Below are 24176 nucleotides of genomic sequence, written 5' to 3'. Positions count from 1 at the left end.
GCTTATAGCCTGGATGGGACACCAGTCCATTGCATGGCAGACACACACAAACACTTCAATTATCCTTCCAGTTTTTTTCTGGATTCTGGGGGGAAACCCACTCAAACTTGGGGAGACCATACAAACTCCAGGAAGATAGTACCCCAGGTCCAGAATTGAACCCAAGGTCCCAGCACTGCAAAGAAGCCATGCTAACCACTGTACCACTGTGCTACAGCATTTCTTGCTACTGAATATTAATTTCAGTAAGTTTTAGTTTCACCTCAAGCATTTTTTCTATAAACTAAAATAACCTGACTTTAGAACTGTACATAACACATATGGAGAATGAATTAAAACTTGTTACAGGTCCTGTCCAAAAAGCTCAGTATTCAACCACAAATGTCCATTCATCTAAAGAACTCTAGATTGAGATGTAGTGCAGGCTGTGCCACTCACGGGGTTTTGACAGTAGTAGTAATAATTGAGTTTTTGTGTGAAACATGCACATGCAGTACAGAGAACAAAGTATATCCAGTATATACAGTGAAAGTGTAAGAATGTTGCTAGCTGAATTCTGAAATGGAATACAGTCAAATGTATTTCATGTTTGTGTGGCGTTTACAAGAGCATTGCACAATGTATCTATCTGCCAAAACCAAATCACTGAGACAAAATAACTGAAAACATGGCTCGAGTGTCTCATTTGACATCTGAGATTTTCCAATTCACAAAGATAAGAGCAACATACCTTGTTGCTGAGAAAAATCTTGTTTAATTTAACTTAACATCCTCGGCAGTACTCCCCAGTCCATCTCAGGCTGGTAATCCTGTAATCCTGCAGTCTTGGGTGGAAATTAACAACCCTGAGGACACTGTGGGTTGCACATTCTGGACTCAGTCTCCTCTGTGAGCTTTTATTTTTTATTTGTCAGTCAGAGTGCTAATAAGCAATTTAGAATAACATAAAAAATCTACCACTGCTCTGGTTACATTAAACCACTTAGGAGGTTAAAATCTTTTACGTAGTGTCAGCGTCTTATTTCTAAACTGGTTTGGATTTTTTGATTAATCAGTCACAGTGTTAATAAGCGTATTAGAATAACATAAAAATATACCACTGCATAACAGCAAAACGCTGTTTACAGCAAACCACTTAGGAGGTTAAAATCTTTTGCACTGTTCTTCGACTCATTTCTAAACTGGTTTACCGAGATCATTTGTGTATGTTTATGACCTCACCAATTCTTTTTTTCCCTTTTTTCGTGGATTAAACAAGTTAGCTTTCTAAGAGATCACAAGGGTCATGAAACAAATTGCAAGCCATTACTCTTGAGTACTGGAGGTTTACTAAAGGAAGGTTAGCGTGTATACTGATTTATTTGTTCATTAGCTTTCCGGGGAAAGCAAGTGTGTGTTTATTCCTGACTAACTCCAGGCTGTATTATTTTCTCTGAGCGGACTTCCCAGACCCCTGCCTCTCTCAGCCCCCTTGGGCAATAAGCATGTTTGCTCTCCTGTGACTGCAAAAGTGTCAAAAATCACAGCTTTGGCTTCTGGAGGCTAAATACGCCCTCTGTTTTGACACCTGTATCTTATGTATGTTTATTAGAAGTGAACTCATGCAATTTCTTCAAATGTACCTATATTAATTGACTGCAATCAAAAGCAATCAGTGATAATATTAATATTGATATTATATTATTGCCTAATTTGAATTGTACGGGAACAAATAAAGGTTTATGCCAAGGAACAAGTTATAGGTTTATTCCATGCTGAGAAGAGAAGAGAGAAAACACAACGTTTCAGCTATGAAGCCTTCTTCAGGTGTGAGAAAGACAGGGCAGACAGTAAAGATTAAATAGCAAGATTAAATAACCAGAGAAGGAAAGAAACACATCGTTTCGGCAGTGGAGCCTTCCTCTCATGGTCACACCCGAAAAAGCCTCCACAGCCGAAAAGTTGTGTTTCTTTCCTTCTTTTTCAGTATGGCATACACCTTCACTTGTTCCTTTGCAGACTACATGTGCTGACACAGCTACCTACTTGAACTAGTCTGAATTGTAGTATCTTTTAAAAACATATTTCAGTTGTTGAGAGAAACTAATTTTAGTTCATGCTGCGGCCCCAATGTGTTCATAAATATTATAATGCGAGTGTCTAAAAATGGATGAGTGAAAAAAACAATATTGAACACAATAGAGATTATTTCTGTCCTCAAACTAAGAACCTGGCAAAATCTTTAGATTAGATTTTTTAACTGAAACTGGAACCTGCATGTATGAAGTCATTCTGTCAGAGTTATCACAAATGCAAATAGTAAGTTAACTGTGTAAAGTTTTTTCATTCAAATTTCATTTGCAATAATACCCAATTGAATATATGTGCTTACCAAATGAACTTTTTTGACATATACACATTTTTCTCATGTAAAAGTCTTTATCTTTCTATTTAAAATACTGCTATTACAGATAAAGAAAACTACCATTCTAAATACCAAAAAAAAGGATTCATAACTACATGAAAGCATATAATCTTATTTAACAATATGTATCTAAAATAAAATTTTAAACTGTTTTCAGTTTTAAAGACGCTTCCACATACTGTCCAATGCAAAGATTAAAACTTGGCTTAGATACATATAATATACGAACATTCTCTTGCAAAGACTGCTTTCTAGACTTGTGCAGTTTGGATAAATATGTTTTATTCCCCCAGGGTGAGTGGGCTTGGTTATAAATATTCCTCAGATTTTATCTCTTAATAACCTGCAGACTTCCTGTGATCGAAAAACCTTCTTGTGACACATCCTCGTGACACAACACTTCCACAACAGCTCATGCCCTGCCCTTACTCTTTCACCATCACCTTCTGCCTTAGAAATCAGGCCTTTTTCAAGAAACGTCTCTGCTTTTTGGTAGCATTGTTATCTCCCTTACTAGAAATAGCAATCATGTGCACCATTTTATCCATCCACTGCACTTCCCTACTCTATTAAGATTGATGGCCAAGCAGAGCTACAAATGCCAATGCTAAATCCAGGCAAAGCTGGGTCACAGCTACCCTGTTACACCTGAAATATTATTTTAAATAACTTTATTGCAATTAACAATTGGACTTTCACTGCAATTGTTGTGTGGTATTTTCTACTTAGGCACTAATATAGGCATTCATCCGCTGCAAAAAGTCAGTTTTTCTTTTTGGCTGAATTTTGTTGAACTCCACCAGGTTGTACAAATGATGTATCAATTTTTGGGAAATTTGAAATTATATCCTTTATAAAAATAAGGAAAATAAGGAACTAATATAGGAAACCTGAAGCACTCTGTAGAGGAACATTACAAGCATATTTTTGAAGCATTAAAGCATCCTACAATGGAGACCAGCAGTACAGTAGTTCCAGGTTCAGATGTTCCGTTTTCCGTGGTATCAGTAACAGACTGATTTTCAATCAGCATTGCAGCAGTCTGGCAGCGATGTGACATGCCTTTAATGAGTTGACGTGGGATTCCTTTTGGTAAGTAGAGATTTGTAGGGACAATTGACATTCCTGAAAACTCAAGAAGTTTCAAAGATACTGCTGGCCATTACAGTTTGGAAATTAATAATACTTTGAGTAGGTGTCATGCTTTACACTGAATCTGCCATAATTACTACCACCATGTAACCTCCAGTGATGTAGCTTTATTAAGATGGCATTTATTCATGTGACATGACCCTGGCTTATAGTGAGATAAGGTCTTTCAGTCATAATGAAGACCTCTGCTTGTTAATGACTGTGTTATTACCTTGCAACCTGATCTTAGAAGCGACGCAAGGCTGCGCTTGGTCAGTACTGGGATGGGAGAACTCCACAGGATGTCAGATTGCTGTTCTTTGAGGTATGGGTAGACTAGTAAGTGGTGCTCTTCCCCTTGGACAGAAATTTGCACATCAATATGCCAATATGGTGGTAAGGGACAGTGTGTTGTAGATGCCTTTAGATCAGGGGCCTGACCTGTGGTACGTTTTGAAAGAGTAGAGGTATTATCTCTGGTGTCCTGGCTAAAACACACTCTGGGCTCACACAGCCTGGCCTTCCTAAAGTTCCCCCTTTAATCAAAACTGATCTGCTGTATAGTGGGGCTGGCAAAAGAATACCTACTGCGTAGCATCTAGTTAGATACTGTTCTTCAGGGGCGGATCAAGATGGTCTCCTCCTATGGCTAAAGTCCCATTTAATTTGAAATGTCTGTCTGACCAAGAAACTTACACAACCATTTCTTGAATGGTGTACTCCCATCCTTTTATTTCCTATGGTAAATGCTTCTGCACTTCATTTCTTTTTTTTTCCTCAATGTTTCTTCTAATATAAGGTATTTCTTTGGTAACACCGAGTGGTAGAGTGCCAGGATGAAAAAAATATTTACATAAAATTACAGATGTATAGTACAGTAGCTTCAAATCATAAGCTTAAATAATAATTATTGATAATGATAAGAATCACACACCAGAACACCAGAGTGCTGTCATCAAGACTTCAATATCACCTCACATTCAAACCTAAATGTCTGCCATAATAAATTTACCACAAACTACTGTAAACAAAGTTTGATCATTTTCGTAGCTACGTTAAATTCATCAGTAATTGTGGTGTGCATCCTGATAAATTTACCAGTGATAATCTGACAGGTTCTTTTAAATAAACATTTCAAATATTCTAAGAACACTTTGGGAGCTGATTGCTTCAGCAAGGTTTCCTGTTGATTGTTTACATGGAAAGAGTGGGGGAAAGATTGTGTCATAATCGTTTTTAAGGAGAAGCCATGGATCAAAGTTCAGAGCTGCCAAATATACAACTTTCAAAACAAGCTCAAGAGCACCCATTAATCACTGCAGCTGGGGGATTTGATGACAAAGATTAAACTGCTGTAAAGGACACCGCTGAGCATCAGATTCTTGCAACTGTCATCAAATACCCAACCAGCCATTAACAGGTCACGGAGGGGGTCCTACATGGTAGCTGCCGCTGTCCCTCGCCTTCTCATCGTGCAGCTTCCAGTGACAGACACACTCCAAGCACAGTCTGGGAACAGGTGTTAAAATCCATAGAGCAGCTCATCTTCTCTTCTTTCTTTTTTTTTAAAGTGTTAGCCTTTACAAAATATACAGCACCAGAGAGATTTTATTCCACATAAACTGATGAAATATGCATTTCCCGTGAGGTTTCATTAGAACTAAACCACAATTTACAGGAAAGTACAGGAAAAAAAAAACATTTACCAGTACAGTATTTGTAATATGTTTTCAAAGTCCAATTATCTGATAATAATGCTGAATTGATTAATTTTTGGAAAACAAAGAAACCTGCTTTTGCTTGGAATTAATCTTGAATAATAATAATAATAATAATAATAATAATAATAATAATAATAATTGCTTACACTTATATAGCCTTTTTCTGGACACTCCACTCAAAGCGCTTTACAGGCAATGGGGACTCCCCTCCACCACCACCAACATGCAGCATCCACCTGGATGATGCGACGGCAGCCATAGTGCACCAGAACGCTCACCACACATCAGCTATTAAGTAAGCTTGATTAATCAAATATCGGAGAAATCCACCTTTTCACTTTGTAACCTCACCTTCTTAATCATATCTGAAGCATTATCTCTTAAATATATAAAGGAAGCTCAAATTAGAAAATTCCATTCCTTTCTTTTCATAGGAGTAAAAGAAAAGTTACTAACAAGCAGAGGCCAATCACCCTATCTAGCTAATTTATCTTTATCTTATATGAAAATGTTATGTGACATATTCTAGTAAAAATAAAGTACAAACACAGTGAAATCAAGGTAATGCAGACAAATGTGAAGCATCAGGAAAAATGTAAAACTGCCTTGTAATGTAATAATCACATAGAACTTTTCCTCCCAAGGGATCCAAGAGCACCTTACATACAGGAACGGAGTCACGTTATCCAAGTGTAAAGCACAGCACCCACCTGGTGGCCCGTATGTGCCAGCAGCTCCACAGCACAGGAAAAGTGAGAAATTGCTTCACCATCTGAATTATGCGGAACCTTTAGAAGGCCATATTGTACAAACCTAGAGTGGAATTTAGTCAGGACACTAGGGATAACACCCATTATTTTTCCAAAAATTCCAAAGGGCTCTTTAATGACCCTGGCATGAATCCCACACATCACCAAGACGGGTCCTACACTTCAGTTGTGATTGAAGTGGAACCGCTCTTATTCTTTGGGATGAAAATAATTATATACACAGTAAATGCAATTAATTATTATAATACAGAATGTAAGTACTGGTAATTGAAATCCTGCTGAGCCTGAGCTGAACATTCAAGGCTTGAAAGAAAAGCAAAAGCTAGGCATGTAATTAGCAGCAATATTCTGCACAATAATTGCCACTATGTCTCAAAAGGCTACAGGGGATGATGAAGAGAACTGGATCAAAATTCTTTCCAGACTGAAGTGCCTTAGATGTGGGTTTAACTTTCAAAAATGAAAATCCAACACTCAAAACCACTCGTAGATTCTGGCGACTTTTTCTAACATAAAGGCAATGACTTTGTCTCAAGCCAATAAATAATGAAGACATTTTTTATGGGACCAATAAATTATCATTACAAAATCACCATCTTTCATACCAAATATTTTGACTATAAGTCTCCTTTTACCTTCATTTACTACACAGATTCTCTCTTAACAAAGAAGTATCTCAAACACTGATCGTTTTTTTCAACGAGTTGTGGCTGTGAATCAGTACATCACGTCATTGTGTGCTTGCTATTTCAAATGTAAAAAACAGTGCAGAATTATTATTTTAGCACTAGACTTCACTTGACACCACTTTATCCTACTGTAGCATTTGATATGGCAGGTATTCTATTACTGATCAAAGCTTTCTGATGTCCAGTGATCTTATAACATGATGATTAGTGTAGTCACTGTCTGGCAATAACTCCTACGTAAGTGAAAATACATTTTAAGTTATTTTCAAAAATGAATTATAATTTGAATTATTGAGAAATATCTTTAACAAGCCTCTTTGTACAATCCCAGAATAATTTTGTTTACTATTGGAGTGTGAAATTTGCCCAAATAACCAAAATTCATTCATTCAGGGTACTACAGTATTAGTGCCATAGTCCTCCAACCTAAAATGCATTGTCATTCAATGGACTTTAGAAACCTTGGTGTTGTTTTTGACTATGTTGTTATTTGAAGCCCACGTTAGGAATGTCACAAGGATTCATTCTTCCATCTGAGTCACATTGCTCTGTTAAGACCCTTTCTCTACCTTTCTGATGTTGAGATATTGATTCATGCCTTTATTTCATCAGGATTACAGACTGCTTGCAATGCCTTACTTACTAGGGCTTCTACTGAAGTGCTAAATAGGTTTCAGTATGTCCAGAATTCTGCAGCTCATGTACTAACAAGTACTCTGCATCAGCACATCACTCACATCCTCTGTAAATTGCTCTTGCTCCCTGTGAAATTAGAGTGAACTTTTAAGTTCTAGCTCTGGGTAAATTTAAGGAATGTATGTATAAAACTCTTCATTTGAAAAAGACCTTACTCTGCTGAAGAACAGGATAAACACAGTGATAGATATAGTGTGTATTCATGCATTAATCGAGATTGTGACTGTCGATGATGGTGATCTTGATTGTTATTATTATTATTTAAGATTGCTTGGCATGTCATGGATATGTCAGTATTAAACAGACCTGCAGTATCACTGCAGTCCCTGCCTGTTTAAATGACCTGAGCAATAGCTAAACTAGCAAAAATAATAACATGTTACATTCATAATAAGGTTTGAAATAAATGTTTAAAATGGAATATTAAATTACGCAGAACATTTAAAAAAAATTACAAAGGACATCAGAGGAAAAATTAGATACAGATTTGCTATGGAGTCACCTTTGGAAAAAAATTAAGCCAAGTTTTTTTTTTCCATGGAAAAACAGAAACTGTCTTTATTGCCCATTTGAGGAGAAAACAACAAGATGGTTCTGATTTTGGAAATACAGAATATCCTCACTTGTATTGAATCGTACAGTTACCAGCATGTTGTTGCAAAATTGATAGCAATGAAAAACACAATTAAGTATATAGGAACAATATAGTTTATGAGTTTTCTTCTCAACAATGGCAAGCATGTTAAACATTAGGATGGTTTGTTTAAGATTGCTTGAATTTGAGATTTTTCTTCAGTACAGAGGAAAAAAATGTTTTGGAGGAAGTATCTGCACACTGTTTATTGTCAGTTTATGCAAAATTTTTTAAAGCATTGTAAATATAATTTTAACTTATGCTTACAAAAGAAAAGAGTCACAGCAATATATGAAAATTGTTTTTCTTTTGTGTCTAGACATTTAAAAAGTACATTTGCAGTACTTGACAATTGTATTTTCAAAATTCTTTACTCAATGTATTTCGCTGAAATGTTACTATACTATATAAGTTCCAAGGCTCAGTTTGCTAAACGTTATTTTTCTGTAGGTGACAGAATAACTTTACTGAAGGACACAAATGTAACAAGAAACTATCAGCCTCAGATGTCAGTTTAGGCCTGCCAAGCCTTTTTCAGTCATTATAATCTGCAGTCTGGGGTCCCGGTTGATTAATCAAACTGATAGCGTGACAGCCCCTCTACTTTGGTGCCAAAAATCTCACTCCGGCACTTGGTAGCATGCAAGCGTTAATTTCCCAGATTTACTGATAATGACTGGCACATCATTGGGAGAAGGTCCAGAGCTCTTGGCCTGGCAGGGGTTCGTCACCACTCAGTCAGCTCCTGCGAGCCAGTCATTCTTGTGTTCCAAAATAAAAAATCCTCCCCCTGCTACAGCCATCGGATTCTTCATGTGCTGAACATTTGTCATGGCCTTCACCTTCAGTATGACAAGAGGAGTTTCTGCTGCTGGTTAAATTTAACACAAGGCAAAGGTCTGCTTCCCTTGCTGCTGCTAAGGACTGATCTGCAGAGCGACTTTATCGGGCCAAGCTGAGCAGCGCTTTTCAGCATTTAAACGTGCAGCCAGGAAAAATCAACAGCCCTCAGATCGTCAACGCAACGAGCTTTTCATGGTGTGTTCGACGTCGGCTCTGCTCAGTCCACGAGCCCTTTGTATCTTCTCTTTTTCCCCCAATGATGCATATTGACATTATTGAACCAGTCATTTAAACAAACATTTTGGAGTGTTTTGGTTAGATAACTGCTTCATTAATTCAAAGAATGATAAAAGGGTAGTGAATAGTGCAGTACCAGTGTAGGAAAAGTGTGCTCAAGGCTTAGTCAGATCTAAAATATGCAGTGAAAAAAAAGTGTAAAAGGTTTTAGCACTGTAGCACAGATAGTGTTAAGAAATGCCATGTAGAATCCCATGCTTGATAAAGGTAGGAAGTCTGTATTTATTTTGTGAAATGTTGTTGTAATAACCAAACATTATTCCCCATGTGGTATGTTTTCCCTTCTGAACTTCACTTTGCTCTCTGAAAGGAACTAAAATACAACATCCATTAAACTAGATATATTTAATTGTTTATACACATTCGATCCAAATTCGTCCCAAAAATGCACCAGCATCTTTACTGCCAAACTACGGAAGCTTATTAGTATTTTTTTTCTCTGCCCCAAACTATAGCATGTACCCTTTTTACAATTTAGAAGGAAAAATAAGCTTTGTGCACAGATTTCTGTCTGGTTTCTGGTTGATTAAGGAAACCACATACTTTATTAAAAGAACAGTTACACTCACACTTAGGCATTGCAATTCTTATAACTCCTACTGTTTCTATATATACAGTATATATGAAGTGATTTTACAAATCAGAGAACAGCTTTTTTTATAAATCAGTTATTTACACTTTTATTGCAAGTTAAACTTTTGCAGTAACATATTTCATTATTTACTCTTGACACAGACAGTGAAAAGAAACATCTAGCGAATCAAAAACTGTACATTAATGTACATAATTTAAATGACAGAAGACAATTCACAATTCCGTGTTAATAAACCCTAAGGCCTAATAATGCCTAAAATCGTGAATGTAACACAAACGATTGCAAGACATATCTGTTGTGTTTCTTGAATCACAACAGGGCAGGCTATTAAGAAAAGCATACTTAATATTATAGTATGTGTGGGGTGTTGCAGTCAGTGTGGTGTTAGAGTAACATTTGCAAGAGTTATTTAAACATTCTCTGTAAAAGGTATTCCAGGCTCCTAGAATGGTGTTTTTCCTCCATTTCAATACCAGGCTTCCCTTGTCTGTGGCCTTTCCTCTTGTTCAGCATTGCAATCTCTGGGTGCCTGTATTGGGGTCAGAGAGCACTCCTGCTGTGGCTCAATTAACATGGAGAAGAGTCAAAGTGATTGTGTTTCCATCTTGGCCCAGACACTGAGAATGTTACCATACTGTAGAAGTCTTCACACACAAATGCCACTCAAAAGTCATTCTTCACCTCTAAGCCACAGTGCCTGTCTTTAGATCATTCAAAATAATTGCTATCATGCTGGGTGTACACATAGAATTAAAATTTCAGATTTACATTGGCTTATTATTTAATGTGGTTATAAATGCTACAATCAACGGCAATAATTATTACTATTAAGGTTAGAAATAGAAAGTAATTACTCCACGTTTCTGTTAGAACAATGCTACAGTATATGTTCATGTTCTTGTGAAGGCTGTAAAAATGTCACTTCCTTAGGGGAAAAAGTAATTGCATTCTGTACAGTATGTCTGTCCGCATGTGCTGAACTTTTACTTTGGGAACGTATCACAGCTTGACTATGCACCTCACTGACTGCAGCTCCTTTCTGTCACTAAGATTAAAAACAGAAATGAATTGACTTGATTTTAAATTTTGACTGTAAGTCACCTATAATTTACATGAATTACTGCACCGCCTTCAGAGAGATCTTGTTTCAGCAACTTTTAACACAACAGCTGGGGGACAGCTTGCCAGTACTTCCTGTACTCCTTCGTGGAGAAGGGGAGGGGACTGGTTGTAATTTTATGATCTCTTTATAAATACATATTGAGATTACCTTACCTCCTAAAGGGCATAAAGTATACATACAGTGAGACGCTCATTATTTTGTATATTCAAACAACATATTTATGAACTCATAACTCCTCTATATACAAATGAAAGATTTTGTTTAACTCAAGTGCCATTGCTATTTAAAAAAAAAAAACATTTTTGTCCTGTATTTAATCAGGGCTACACTGACTACTGCGTTCTTTCATAAGGGGTGTTTCAAATTCGGTGTGGAAAACAAAGCTATTTATCTTATCTTTTCACCTCGAAAATAAAGGAAGCAATGCATTTTGAAATTATACGTGATTTCTAGCATAAGCTTCACTTTTACATTGTTCCCCACCAATACAGAAAAGGAAACCTATAGTGCTGCAATAATAGCTTTTAGCCTTCTTTTCCTTGTTTGTTCTTGTTAAGAAATCTTTCTAAAAATTAAAATTGAAAACATGTTTTTAACCTTTTTGAAATGGATTTACAGCTATTCTTGAAGTCACGTTTACACCAGAAATAGCACTGCTCTTCATGTACTGATCTTCTCTTAACAGACCCTCCTGGGAGGTCATTTTAGCACAGATGTGTCCAATATTGGTCCTGGAGGGCCAGTTTGTCTCTGGTTTTCTATGTGTCTTTAAAGCATCAGCACTAGAAATGCTGGGAGAAATGTTTTAATTGGTCCAATGAAGCCAGTAATCAGCTAGATCGATGTGGACAAGAGTTGACTTGGAATAAAAACCCGCAGACACACTTGCCCTCCAAGACCAGGATTAAACATCCGTTCATATTGAAAATGTCATCGATAAAGTTCTGACCAAAGCTATTCCTCATTTTAAATGGCTGATCTGTTTGTCCTTTTTCTGCTACTTCAAAGCAAATACTAGAACAAAACATGTACATACAGCAAGGCAATTGTTTTGTCATGAATTGCCACAACGTGTTCAACGTGAATGTCACAGAGCTGTGTTCAGACCATGTGCGCAGGAATTTGAGAGGACGTGCTTGTTAGGCTTCCCAGGGTCCTGGAATCAAAAAGATTCTGCTGTCCACTGCCGAGTATGTGCACTCCCTCCATTGGGGACAACATCTGCCTGTCAGTCATTGTACCACTGGGAGAAGAACCCAGAAAACTGCCCTGCGAGGAGGCAATCTTTTCAGGGCTGGCCGCCAGTCTTGGGGACGTGGAGAAGTTATATCCATATAACCCATAGGGGCTGTGAAGCCTGAAGCTGTTGTATGTTCCATGATGTCCCTGGTTGGCTGAAAAGGCGTTTCCGGGTGGGCTTGGCATTATGTACTGGAGCTGTGGCGATGGCATGCCTGGTATCTGTAAGGGCAGACCAGTCTGTGGGCAGCTGAAGGCATCTCCATCGCTCCCGGGCATGGACACGCTGGCTCCACTCACTCCGGCATAAGAGGGAGTCCGAGGAGCTGTGAAGGTGTCACTGGCGGGGTTGGCTAGCCGGCTGTAGGTCTCGGCTAGAGTGTTGCCGTAGCGGTTCAGTGCCAGTCCTGAGCGACTGCACGCTGTGTACTCAGCAGGGCCGAGGCTGCAGAGCTGGCTGCTGTTGGCTCCCAGGTGGAAGGCTGGGGACGAGCAGGGAGAGGAGGACAGGAGGTGTGTGTGTGTGGAGGATACAGCGTTTCCAGCAGTCTGTAGAATTGCGGGCGATCCCGGGCTTCCTATCCAAAACAGCAGCACTCAGATTTAGAACAACCTGACAGATCTTTCTCTTCAGCACTCACAGAAAACACAGCAAGTAGATGTCTTTACAAGCTGAACCACCCTCGTTGTTATGATCACAATTATTAATCACGGTTTTTAATTAGTAGAAAGTTAATATTGTACAAGATCAATTGCAGTGTTTAAATGTGGAGCGGTCCTGAATAAGTCTGATTTCAAGAAATAAACCTGGACTAACATGATTTCTGAGTTCTGAATTCTTTTTTGTCACTTGGAAGCAAAATTAAAGCATAGCTCCTCACCTCCCTCTACCACTGATCAAAAATGATACAGGGAGGCAATATTATAACTGAATAAAATTAACTAGGGAAAATTATGTTCTTGGCACATGACAATGATACTCCTGTAGGCTTATTTTTACTGGCGTCAGACAATATATTAAAAGCCAAATTAATCATACTTATTATATTTAAAGCCAAATTATTTGTATTAGACTGCAAGATGTCTAAAAGATTTATCTGATTTATAAACTTGTGAAGTTACCAAAATATGAATGTACCTGGTTTAGCAATTCCAGGGATATCTTCAAATGTCAGAGTTCTCAGGGAAGGTCTCCAGAATGCATAGGACTCCACTAAAGCTTCCAAGCCCATTCTAGATTAAAGCAAACACCGGATTATCCTTCTGTCAGATAAATGAGGGAAGCGTGCTTACCTCTTACTAAATCAGTAAAACTTTAGAAGCAAAGTGGTCTGTGAATGGACAAAGAATGAGAATGCCTCCATTTAAAATCCCCCAAAAATATGTGGGGGAAAATGAGAAGTCAAACAGTTCTTGTCAAGATAATAAATATCTCACGCACAGCCTAGATGAATATTTTTAATTTTACTTGTATTCTATTACTTTTTGGGGGTGGGGATCAGGTGTATGAAAGCTTCATTTTCTGTTTATAGACACATATTGACTAGTTACAGTTAATAGGAGATATTATCAACTAATGGAAACAGAAATACTCCTGCAGTCTGGCTGTAGAAGGCCTCTGATATATAGCGAACTGGTGATGACCACCTGACTATGGGCTTAATCAACTGAATGCAGCTTGTATATAGGCTGCACAGAAAAATGGCAATAAAGGTCAGGTAATGAAAAACATCAAATTGGGCTCGATTTGTGACTGCCAACATTCTGTTCTGATATAATTGCTTTCACACTGCTTTTATAGAGGGATCATAGCTATTTTGCAGGAAGCCATAATAAAATATTTATTAGGTGGACTTCAGCTGAAAAAAAAATTCACCTTCATTTTCTTTAGTAATGGGAGCTTTTTTGCTTCTAGTTAGCGTGGAGATAAAAGTCACCTCCTGGAGGGGTGTAGCCAAGGCGATAATTTACACAAGATGCCTTGAATGTTTCCTTCTATTTTATCACCCTCCCCACTTGTGCTATCAAATGGTGTAGTTTATTTAGCAAACTGGTAAACTTTTCCTGTAATATTTAAAGGGGATTTTTTTGTACCTTCCTGAGTTAAACTTTTATAGGGTCAAACGTAAGGGTCTTTCAGAGGTATGAAACCCTATTCTACACCACATAAATTCTCCTTTCCACTGCAATACTCCCTGAGGAGATTTAAAAAAAACAACAAACCTAATGATTTCTATAAAACAGCCTCACAGAACATACAGTTTTAGAAGAGGGCTGTTTTGTTTTTTCAAAAAAACATTATTTATGGAGGTGTTTTTGTTATTTACATTGCACTTTCACCAAGAAGATAATATGTTTACCAGGAAGATAATACAGTATGTGCACTTGCAAGGCATATTTTGTATTCTTGACCACTTTAGAAACCGTTAATCAGACACATTCTCTTTCATAGTGCAAATAAAAGATGTCATCAGCTTTCACTGTATCATTAAAAAGTGCAGCTAATTTTACTGAAACAAACATCACAAACACTCATTCAAAATCCTCAAATAAAGGTTTCATTATCTGGCCATTTTTTTTGTACCCGTGCTTGACACAAGAAACAGAGCCCATTTCAGAAACATTTGCTGCAAACGGAAATTTACGTCTGTTGTTATAGAGCATTTCCAGATCCCATGTGGATTACATTAAACTAAAGGTTCCGCACATTAAAGGCGCAAGTCGGGTATTAATTGTGACTCCCAGCTTAAAAATGCATTGCATTCTCTCTAAGTCTTTATTTTAGCAAGGGACATGCGCAAATGCTAATTTAATAAAACTTCATTTATGAATAACATTTAAGATCAGATACTTCTTGGCTTTTGACAAATCAGTACTGTGCTATATATGCTTCTATAGTTGGGTTAAGACCGACAGTTGTGTAGGAAACATGATAGCTGATTTTCACAATGCTCAAACAACTTTCAGCTCACCTGTTTCGACCAGAGTCTCGGAATCCTTTCGCAAAGGGGTTTCTATCAATTTTTAGTCGCGTGATCTGAAACACAAAACAATGATGGTGGCAGATGAGGAGTATTTTGAACCATTCATTGGCAGAATACTAAAACAAATGACAAATCAAGGAAATTATACTCATTATACAAATACAGATGCCATAATGAAATAGATACCAGTGTGGAATAACTACCTGTTGTTCTGGAACTGTACATAGCATGGGCAAAATAAAAGGATAATGAATAATTTGCAGGGCCACCCTTAGCTCACTGCAGATTAGCAGGCCATGCACAAATAATGAGAATTAAACCAGACAGTTTGAGCCATGGGGTTGCAGCCTGTTCCACACTCGTAGTTTTGATTTCCTGCTGGAAAACAGCTTTAGAGGGATGCCTTCCCGAGAACTGGTAAAGCAGTGAGGTTCACATCCAGTGACCGACCAGGCCATAGACAGGTTCTGATGCCCTGACCCTGTTTCTGTTATTCGTGTTGTGCATGTGGAGCATCCTTCGATCCAGCACATCAAGAACATTCAAAAGCACCTTCTGCTAGTGCACATTAATGAGCCTCTGCACACAAAAAAAAGCATTTTTTATGTAGATGGAAAATTATGTCTCAGATCACATTGCCTTTCTAATGCAAAGACTGAAGCATTAAAGATCATATGTTAGCAACCAAATGAACACAATGGGTTGATCACCCTTCTCTCACTTGTAACATTCTCGTGTTATTTGTGATTGAAATCCAGCAGTTTTATTTTCTCTCTGACAACAAACAGTAGCAACTTGCTTTTTTCCCCAGAAGAAAACCATATAATGCAAGAGAATTTACAAGTGAACTAGGGGTGTTTTGAGATTATTAGAAAGTTACCTGTTGATTCTGGTATGCTGTAACAGTAGTAAAAACAGTTTCAGGGAAGGAAAAGGCCTTAACTCCTTCTCCAACTGGGACAGATTTCACTGGCGAAAGATCCTCACCACACTCTTTGCGAATAATATGCACCCTGGGCTGATACTTGTGCATTGAATGGAGGATGATCTGTAAATAAAAGAAAAAGATTAATTTTATTTATTGAATAGGATAAGTGAAAAGCATTTCAAAAACTGATTCACCGCAGTTGCTGATTGTATCTAAACAATACACTGTTGATTTTACAGTTCAACTGTGCTTCATAATCCTGCTTCAATTACTGTCGGTTTTATGTCTTTGAAAAAACATTCATGCTGCGGTTTTCTAATTCACTCCATTGTTAAATAGTTGCTTTTTTATGCTGCATCATGATGTGCAAGCCTGGATTATTATAGGTTTACAGTCCCTAAAGTACATAAAATGTAAGCAAAGACATTCATAGCCTATCCTGATTGCAGTTCTAAAGTGTTAATTTACTTAGGTATGTAATCTGTGTGAATTGTGGAAAACTGTATTTAAGAAAACCCCATTTTTAAATAACTCACAGAAAACTCGTTTCTTCATAACAAATACAATTTAAGGACATAACACAAACTGCATTTAATAACATTTTGCTTTTGTAAAACAAAAAAGCTAACTTCATGGTTCATTCAACACCACACTAACATTAATATGTAAATGTAAACAAAAGTCTTGTCTAAACATATTTGTTTTAGCATTTTACATGAATAATATGTTATTAATTGTTAACTTTACCATGAAATCATATTCTCACTGATTGCACGTGGTTGCGTTTAGTTTTTTTTAATTTATTTTAACACAGTTGTAGAGATGGCTTAGTGGCAAATATTGGTTGCTTTTGTTGCCCGACATATTTGTTTTATAACATCAACTTGTGAAATTATTACACATTATTACACATAAAAAATAAACAAAAATATACATTAATAACCGCTTACATGTCCCTGATCATCCAGTTCGTTATTGGTGAGTTTCAGCTTGTCAAAACTGATGACCTGTCGCATCCACGTCTCTCCTGATGCCGGGGAGTCAGGATGAATGTACACCCTTGGTGGTACAGGCGAATCAGCATTTCCTGCTACCATCCACTTGGAGCTGTGATAAACGTACCTTCAAACATACAAAATCGAGAAATTCACAAATAAACACCAGGGAGGCTCCTGTATAATATACTCCTCTATGAAAAGAAAGAAACGCCCAGTGAAACCCGAAAATCGTTACTGTGCAATCCTGAAAGAGATCGGGAAAAACAAGTGACAGGGAAATACGTCAAGCAATATAATAACAACAGAAAATGTTTGTCACAAATCCATCAGAAACGCAGCTGATTTCGGTCCTTTTCTTTTTATTGTTAATGCGGCATTAATTTCTACTTGTTCACAACGGTGATGGTAGATTTTCGCAATAGTTCATTCCAAATTAAATGTTTCACATGGCACTTACTGTATGTAGTTAATAGCAGGAAGAAACATTGTTTACGCCAGTGTATGACCCTGTTTCTTTAAATGCAGGATTCCAGTTACCTGTAGCGTTTGTTGTCCACGGGAATGATGTCCATAGCGATGTAATATTGCTGATGAGGGTCCAACCCAGTTATCTTTACGCGCATTGCAGGAAACATCCGCCTATTGCCGCAAGAAATAATAGTAAATTACATAACACTGTTTCAGCAGTCAGTCTAAAAGCCTATTACCAAACGATAAGAGTAAAATCAGTTAAAGAACCTTGGAAAAACATAAGTAATATATTTCGCTCTGTAGGACTAATTGTCAAATATCACTAGAACCTAAATATAAGCGTCGTGGTAACAATTCCATATTATAAGTGTCTTACTATTGTAGCATTAATATTACCAAGCCTAATAATACATTGCCGTGGTAAAAGCAGTAGTGTTTTTTCGTTACAAAAGATTTGAAACATATAACTATAATTCGAATTAATTTATTTTGAGGAGCGTTAAATTAACAATAGTAAACATTTTTATTTAGCAACGGGCGTGAATTTCCAATAAGCTTGAATTCATATCAGCACGTTTCCCAACATCCTTTTTCAAGCAATGTTTATGTGTTTGAGAGGACTTTTTCCCCCCTGAAAATGTAATTCACCAATAAAACACGCAATATTTAAAACTGCACCAATATTAAAACCTAATTGCAGAACTGGTGCATGTTTTCAGAGTTTTCATCCTACCTTCCGGCTTTAGTAATGATCATTTCTGTGCCGATCTCATGAAATCGCTTCCACAAATCTGATCCTTGAAGATCCACACGGATCTCCTCTGTGGCTCCCGAGTCCCGCTGAGACGGAATCAGAGAAGCTGCGGACAAGGAAGAGGGTCGTGGACTCTCCGGCAGCTGGTCCTCGCACTCATCTGCCCGATGTGAGACAGACACACATATACCAAATCTATTCACCTCCAACTGAAGGGCATTTAGAGAAATGGTTGGTTTTATTTGGTTTTGGGATCAACAGATAAGTACTTGTACAACTCCAACTCAACTAGTTATAGAGTTATTAGTAATAATAGAGTAGTAGTGCTAACCATTGCAATTTAATAAGTATTCTAGTTATTTTAGATTTATGGAAACACTGCCTCATAGACAATCTAGGCCACTGGCCAACCAAAATACACAATTCAAAAATACCTATGGATATAATAAGGTTGGAAATACACACACATTAAATTCCGAAAAATTAAAAAAGTCATTATTATTATATGCAATCTCAAAGTCTCTCCATGTATTTTAATTTACAGCAATCAGAAAGAACAACTCTACAAATTGCGACACTCCTTAACGAAACGTTTCTGCAATGGTGTAAGTGATGTATTCTCTTGTTTGAAATTATTTCATACTCTGATTTTTTCCCAAATTCACACATTTCTAAAACATTCATTTCACTGAAAATCAAAAGGAACTAGACCAAATTTAATCTACGGTACTCTGCATATCCCAAATCCAAATTTAAATCTCCGAAGTTTAGGAGATATTTATGCAAGTTTCCAAGAATAGCACCAATCCCGTTTGTAATTCCGAGAACGATTTTTTAGAAGTAATAGCAGTACTCATAGCTTGTCTGGAAGTAACATACAGCATACAAATGATAGAACAGCTAGGTATTTGTATTTGTATTTGTATAACTGTTACCCTATGTTAGAATATTCATAGGTGTAGAAGCTCCTTCTATATTTCCAAAATAGCTGATGAGTATATTTAACTGGATGCGGATCGAAAAACAAAATCTTTGTCTATTAAATAAGGTTCTTTATTTCTTTTTCGAGAAAATGGATTGATAGGAAAATTCGTCTGACATGGGTATAAAGGCAAAAGAGAAGCCAATGGTAGTTATAAGACTAAAGGAGCAAGAGAAAACAACATTTACAACAGAGCAACAGTGTTCGGATAGAAAATGTATATTTGATCATTACAAATCGGATGTAAAACTTACGAGATCCGTCACTTGTGCATTCGTTTTCACTCCCGCGTTCGCTGGCGCTAGTCCGGTCGGCTCTGTGCTGCGGGCTTTCATTTGGATTCGAAACTTCATTCACCTCCTCGAAACAATCTTGGCTGTCCCCTTCTAACTTTCTCTTCTTTTCCGCCCCAATAAGGGCTTCGACCGAGAACGCATGAGCCTTTAAACTCATTGTGCACGGCGATCTCCTTTTCTCCGCCATCCTTCAATCCGGAAAGCGCAAAAGCCTGTCAGTTGCTAAAAACTTCACCCAATCGTTTAGGCTTTTTTGTAAGTGCATCCAGCGGCTCTGTGTAAGTTTTACTCGCGTTACTCGGAGTTCCCACTTGTTAACTGATCGCTGAAAAGTGACATTGGTTGCAAGCTCTAACCGGGCAGGAAATAAAGACAGTACTCTCGCTTTTGAAAATTGTGGTCTAAATCTGTCCTCATTTACAGACAGAGGAGCAGTGGATGGGATTTGATCAAGTGTCAATAACCCGGAATCAGGGGGAAGGACTCCGGCATGCCAATCACTTCTATCGTTTGCCAATAGAAAAGAGTGCTACCACCCCTTTAACGTGAATCTCCGACCTTTTATGGTAAAGTGGGCTTGGCAAATGAATCATTCTTTCAGTGCAGACCTCCAGTCATTCTTAAACATTGCGATCATTTTAACACCGCGGTTTCAAATGTTTTGCATATTTACTCATTACTTCCCAAGACACAGTTACATCGACAGGCATTTTTCTCCAATAGCCTTCATATTTCTTTCTGCATACATAACAAAAGGGGGTAAAATGGCGTAAAGAACCTTTGACTATATAGGCCCTTTGTGCAAATTATTATGTCGTCAAATGTTACTGCCGGCACCACACAACTATAATAATCAGACGCAATTAAGAGCAGAAAACAACCCCGATGGTACACAAACATTTTGCATAAATATGAATAAATAAAGGTGAACGTATATCCTCTGTATGTACGTTATTAGATCTATAATACGTAATATTTATTATTGTTAACATGAATTTTGTTATATAAAAGTATATTGTCCAAAATGTTCACATAAGTTTTAATTCTTTCATTGATATCTTTCTTATACATTTAATTACTGTAAGGTTTGGTGATTGGCAAATTAGAATAAGGAATTGGAAATTAATGTATATTGTTTTTAAGAGTTATTTTAGGCATAAAAGTAACCGAAATGTTGAGGTAAAATGCATGCGTAACTGTTATTAGTTTGTTCATTTTATTGTATGTACGTTGCAGGCTACTATATTATGGAGTTAATGGGAAATAAGAATATATATAGACAATTGAATCACTTTGTTGCTTATTCTCAAATATGTTCAGACATTCTTTCTTGGCTCAAGACAATTGAACTTAAAAAATGATAGTTACAATGAGGTAGTGTCACTCGATCCTAACGCTAAAAACTTCACTATATTATTTATATTATACTGAAATACTGTTAAAACTGTTAAAACGGTGACCTGTAGATAACTTTAAGCTGACTTTTGCAATTGAATTGTCTTGTTCTGTTTTAAAGATATTGGTACGACAATTCGAAATGTCTTTTTTAATGTGCCTGACCGTAATACAATTGTACAAATTCTTTGGAATTTTTTTGCCACAGTATTTTTCTATGAAATCGGTTCTTTGATGACGACTTATAAATTATGACAAAGTATTTCAACTGTTATTTCTACCAGACATCCAGACATCTTCACTTCTTTATAGAATTTTACGGTTATTGCAGTTATATCACAGCATATATGAAAACGGATCTTATCAATCAGCGTCGGCAGTCAGAGATATCTCCCGTCTTTTAATTATCTTCGTTATAGCAATGCAGAAATATGCTTGTGATATGATTTAACAAATCAATAGATACTAAATTTAAAAACAACATACGCGAGAAAGCTGTACTTGAAATGTAACTTAATTTGTCGCATATTAATTGGATAGTTAGAAACAATTTAAGGATCAACTGTAATTCATGAATGTATTTTAATTCGTCATGACATTACAGTTTTTGGTCGAGAATTACGTCGAGTTAAAATTTTATCCACATGACATTTCCTGCATATACAGTAAGCACATCATGGGCAAGTACTTCAATTTTGAGGTAAGATCAATGATAAATGACACTTAATCCTTCATGACACACTTTTAGCATTTGCGGTCTACAACTTGCGTTCTCAAATATATTTGATAAAAAACTGCACTTCGTTTCATAGATATTTATTAGATATGTATATCATTTTTAAGAAATGCTGAAAAAATAACCCAGAGAAATGAATGGGTGTATTAAAACAGAAAACACAGCATTTATAACCACATTCTTTTAGCGTCAACGCACCAAAACAAACAAAAAATGAAAAGGACTTGGAATACTTTTGACTGGTGTATAATTATATTTATTTATCATATTATATGATATCAGTTATTAAAGTTTTAAACTAGTCCCTATGCTCAATGTAGTACAATGCTCTGTCATTTCTGGTTATTGCAATACTGTAGGTTCACTCCTTCAGATTTGAATATATTTAAATTTTAGAGTTTTTTGCATTTCTTTTTGGACACAGAAGTTAAGGAACTTTGTCCCTAGTCTATATCTAAAGACAAACAGACTGTGATAGATACGTGTACCGTCGCAAAATAATTTCAAAGACGTTTATTGACATACCAAAAATCAAATTTAAACATGTTAAAGGTGAACTAAAAGCCTTAAAAGATATAAACTCAATCCGTTATAGTTGATAATATTCAGTAGGCCTTCAGTAAAATGTGCAAGTCATTTTCCTGCAGTCAGACACGCATCCATGTATAGCTTTCATATTGAACTACTGTTTTATGTTTACACGAAATGCTTTGATGTACATGTACTGTACATCTGTTTTAATGCTGAGTGCCGAATCTTTTTATTCAGTTGTACCTTTGACAAAATGCTTGATTTAATAAATAAACTGCAACACGACAACACATATGAAGCATCTTCTGATATAAGCGGCATTCATATTAGTACCTTTGTTTTCCAAAATGTACTGCACAGTAGGAAGCTAAAATCGATATCCGAGGTAGCAGTTACTTTGTTACCGTTCGTCATTCTCGGGACTCATTCCTGCCAACAAATACTTTTTATTATTTTGTTTTTTTACTATTGTTTTTAATTCACACAATATATGTTTATGGGATAAAAGTGCCGAGAAAGTTGGGATCTTGAAATTAATATTAATACAATTATTATTGAGAAACTACGACAAAAATGGGAATTTTAAAATAAAATGTTGTCACAAAGTTGCAACCAGCAGGCTAAGAATATTGGTAGCATAGGCTACCCATCTTCTGTACAGTGTACCTGTAGTTGTGTGTGGGTCCTTAGTTGAATATTGGTGGTTGCCTGTTCTTTTATTAAACAGGAACCATATGGTACAGTGTTCATGTGGACCTCGTAAACCTTGTTATTTAAAAGTAACCACTGTAAGTGTATTCATTAAATGTTTCGGTTATCCCAGTTGCAGGCACTCAGACGCTCAATTACAGAATATCTGAATCCTCTAGCTACAGTATTACGGGTCGCAGATTCTGGGTTAGTGATTGCTTCCCGTTCATGGAATTGATGAATGGATGAATTGAGGATGTTTATCTCCCTTAAGAGGGTAACTATGCCATCTGCTGTTGGCAAAGGAATTTGTTACAGTGCACGAGCAACTGTCCAAGGGGCGGCATCAAAAGAAATCTTCACCTTAAGGGCATGAAAAAATACTGCGAAATACCAGTACGTACGAATTTCGGAGCGAATAGTATTGGTGTTAGTATGCACCTAAATATGACTTATGAGAAGCTCGTTTTGTACTGTATGTAAAATAGACACATTTATAATTTATTAAAATATGAATGCTCGACATGCTTTCGTGATGTGTAGTACCAAGATGAATGCTGGGTTTATTCATAGTAAGCTATAACAAGTTACATAAACTAATGCTATGCTTTCTTCAGGAGAAAATCTCTCGTTTCCAAGTATTTTCTATAACATCCCTCTTTTATATTGAGTGTGTTCTCTAGTGAAGCAAGTTCTTATTAACGGGAACTCTAACTTGTCAGCATTATTATGCTATTATTTTTATTTTACGTTTTATTTGGAGAAAACATATACCTGCACTTCTAATAGAGTATTTTTGAGATATCATAAAACATTCTTTAATATAAGAAACCCGCATTACCAGTGAAGTGTTATTGATGTCACTATAAGACAATTATACAGTACGTAGTTGTGAGTTAGAAACAAAAAATGGGAAAGGGAATTCCCCCTAAGGTCAAAATGACCGCGGTGTATTTATTTTTGTTCATCCCAGTCTCTCTGCTGTACAGCAAAGTATAGTATTATTATTATTATTATTATTATTATTATTATTATTATTATTATTATTATTATTATTATTATTATTAATATTATTATTATTACGAGTATGGTTATGGTTATGATTGTTATTATTATTGTGTAATTTTTTCCAGTATTTCGTCTATAGAATATATTGTCGACAGAAGTGGTGGTTGAAGTATAAAATCTATGCGGTGGTTTACTGTGTCTATACTAGAGGTTTTCTAAATTTTCTAAATTAAAGATATTATATTTTATTGCTAGAATAGT

At 36.5% G+C, this 24176-nt stretch overlaps 1 protein-coding gene across 2 annotated transcripts; it reads right to left on the bottom strand.

The window, feature by feature from the left end:
- Positions 1–10554: 10554 nt before the first annotated feature.
- Positions 10555–19997, bottom strand: tbx18 (T-box transcription factor 18). 2 transcript variants are annotated; one of them, XM_006625835.3, is made up of 8 exons: positions 19514–19997; positions 18257–18437; positions 17590–17691; positions 17005–17176; positions 16007–16174; positions 15115–15179; positions 13281–13375; positions 10555–12720 (listed from the first exon to the last, which is right to left on the bottom strand). In XM_006625835.3, exons 1-8 carry the CDS (start codon positions 19740–19742, stop codon positions 12005–12007), a joined length of 1728 nt encoding a protein of 575 aa, XP_006625898.1. In that variant the 5' UTR covers positions 19743–19997; the 3' UTR covers positions 10555–12004. The 2 variants fall into 2 exon arrangements, with proteins under 2 accessions (XP_006625898.1, XP_015202323.1); XM_015346837.2 differs by having other exon boundaries at positions 18257–18383.
- Positions 19998–24176: the final 4179 nt, after the last annotated feature.

This window comes from Lepisosteus oculatus, chromosome 2 (assembly GCF_040954835.1).
Source record: "Lepisosteus oculatus isolate fLepOcu1 chromosome 2, fLepOcu1.hap2, whole genome shotgun sequence".
Lineage (NCBI taxonomy): Eukaryota > Metazoa > Chordata > Actinopteri > Semionotiformes > Lepisosteidae > Lepisosteus > Lepisosteus oculatus.
The sequence above is the reverse complement of the archived record's forward strand: the minus strand, read 5'-3'. Positions and strand labels throughout refer to the sequence as shown.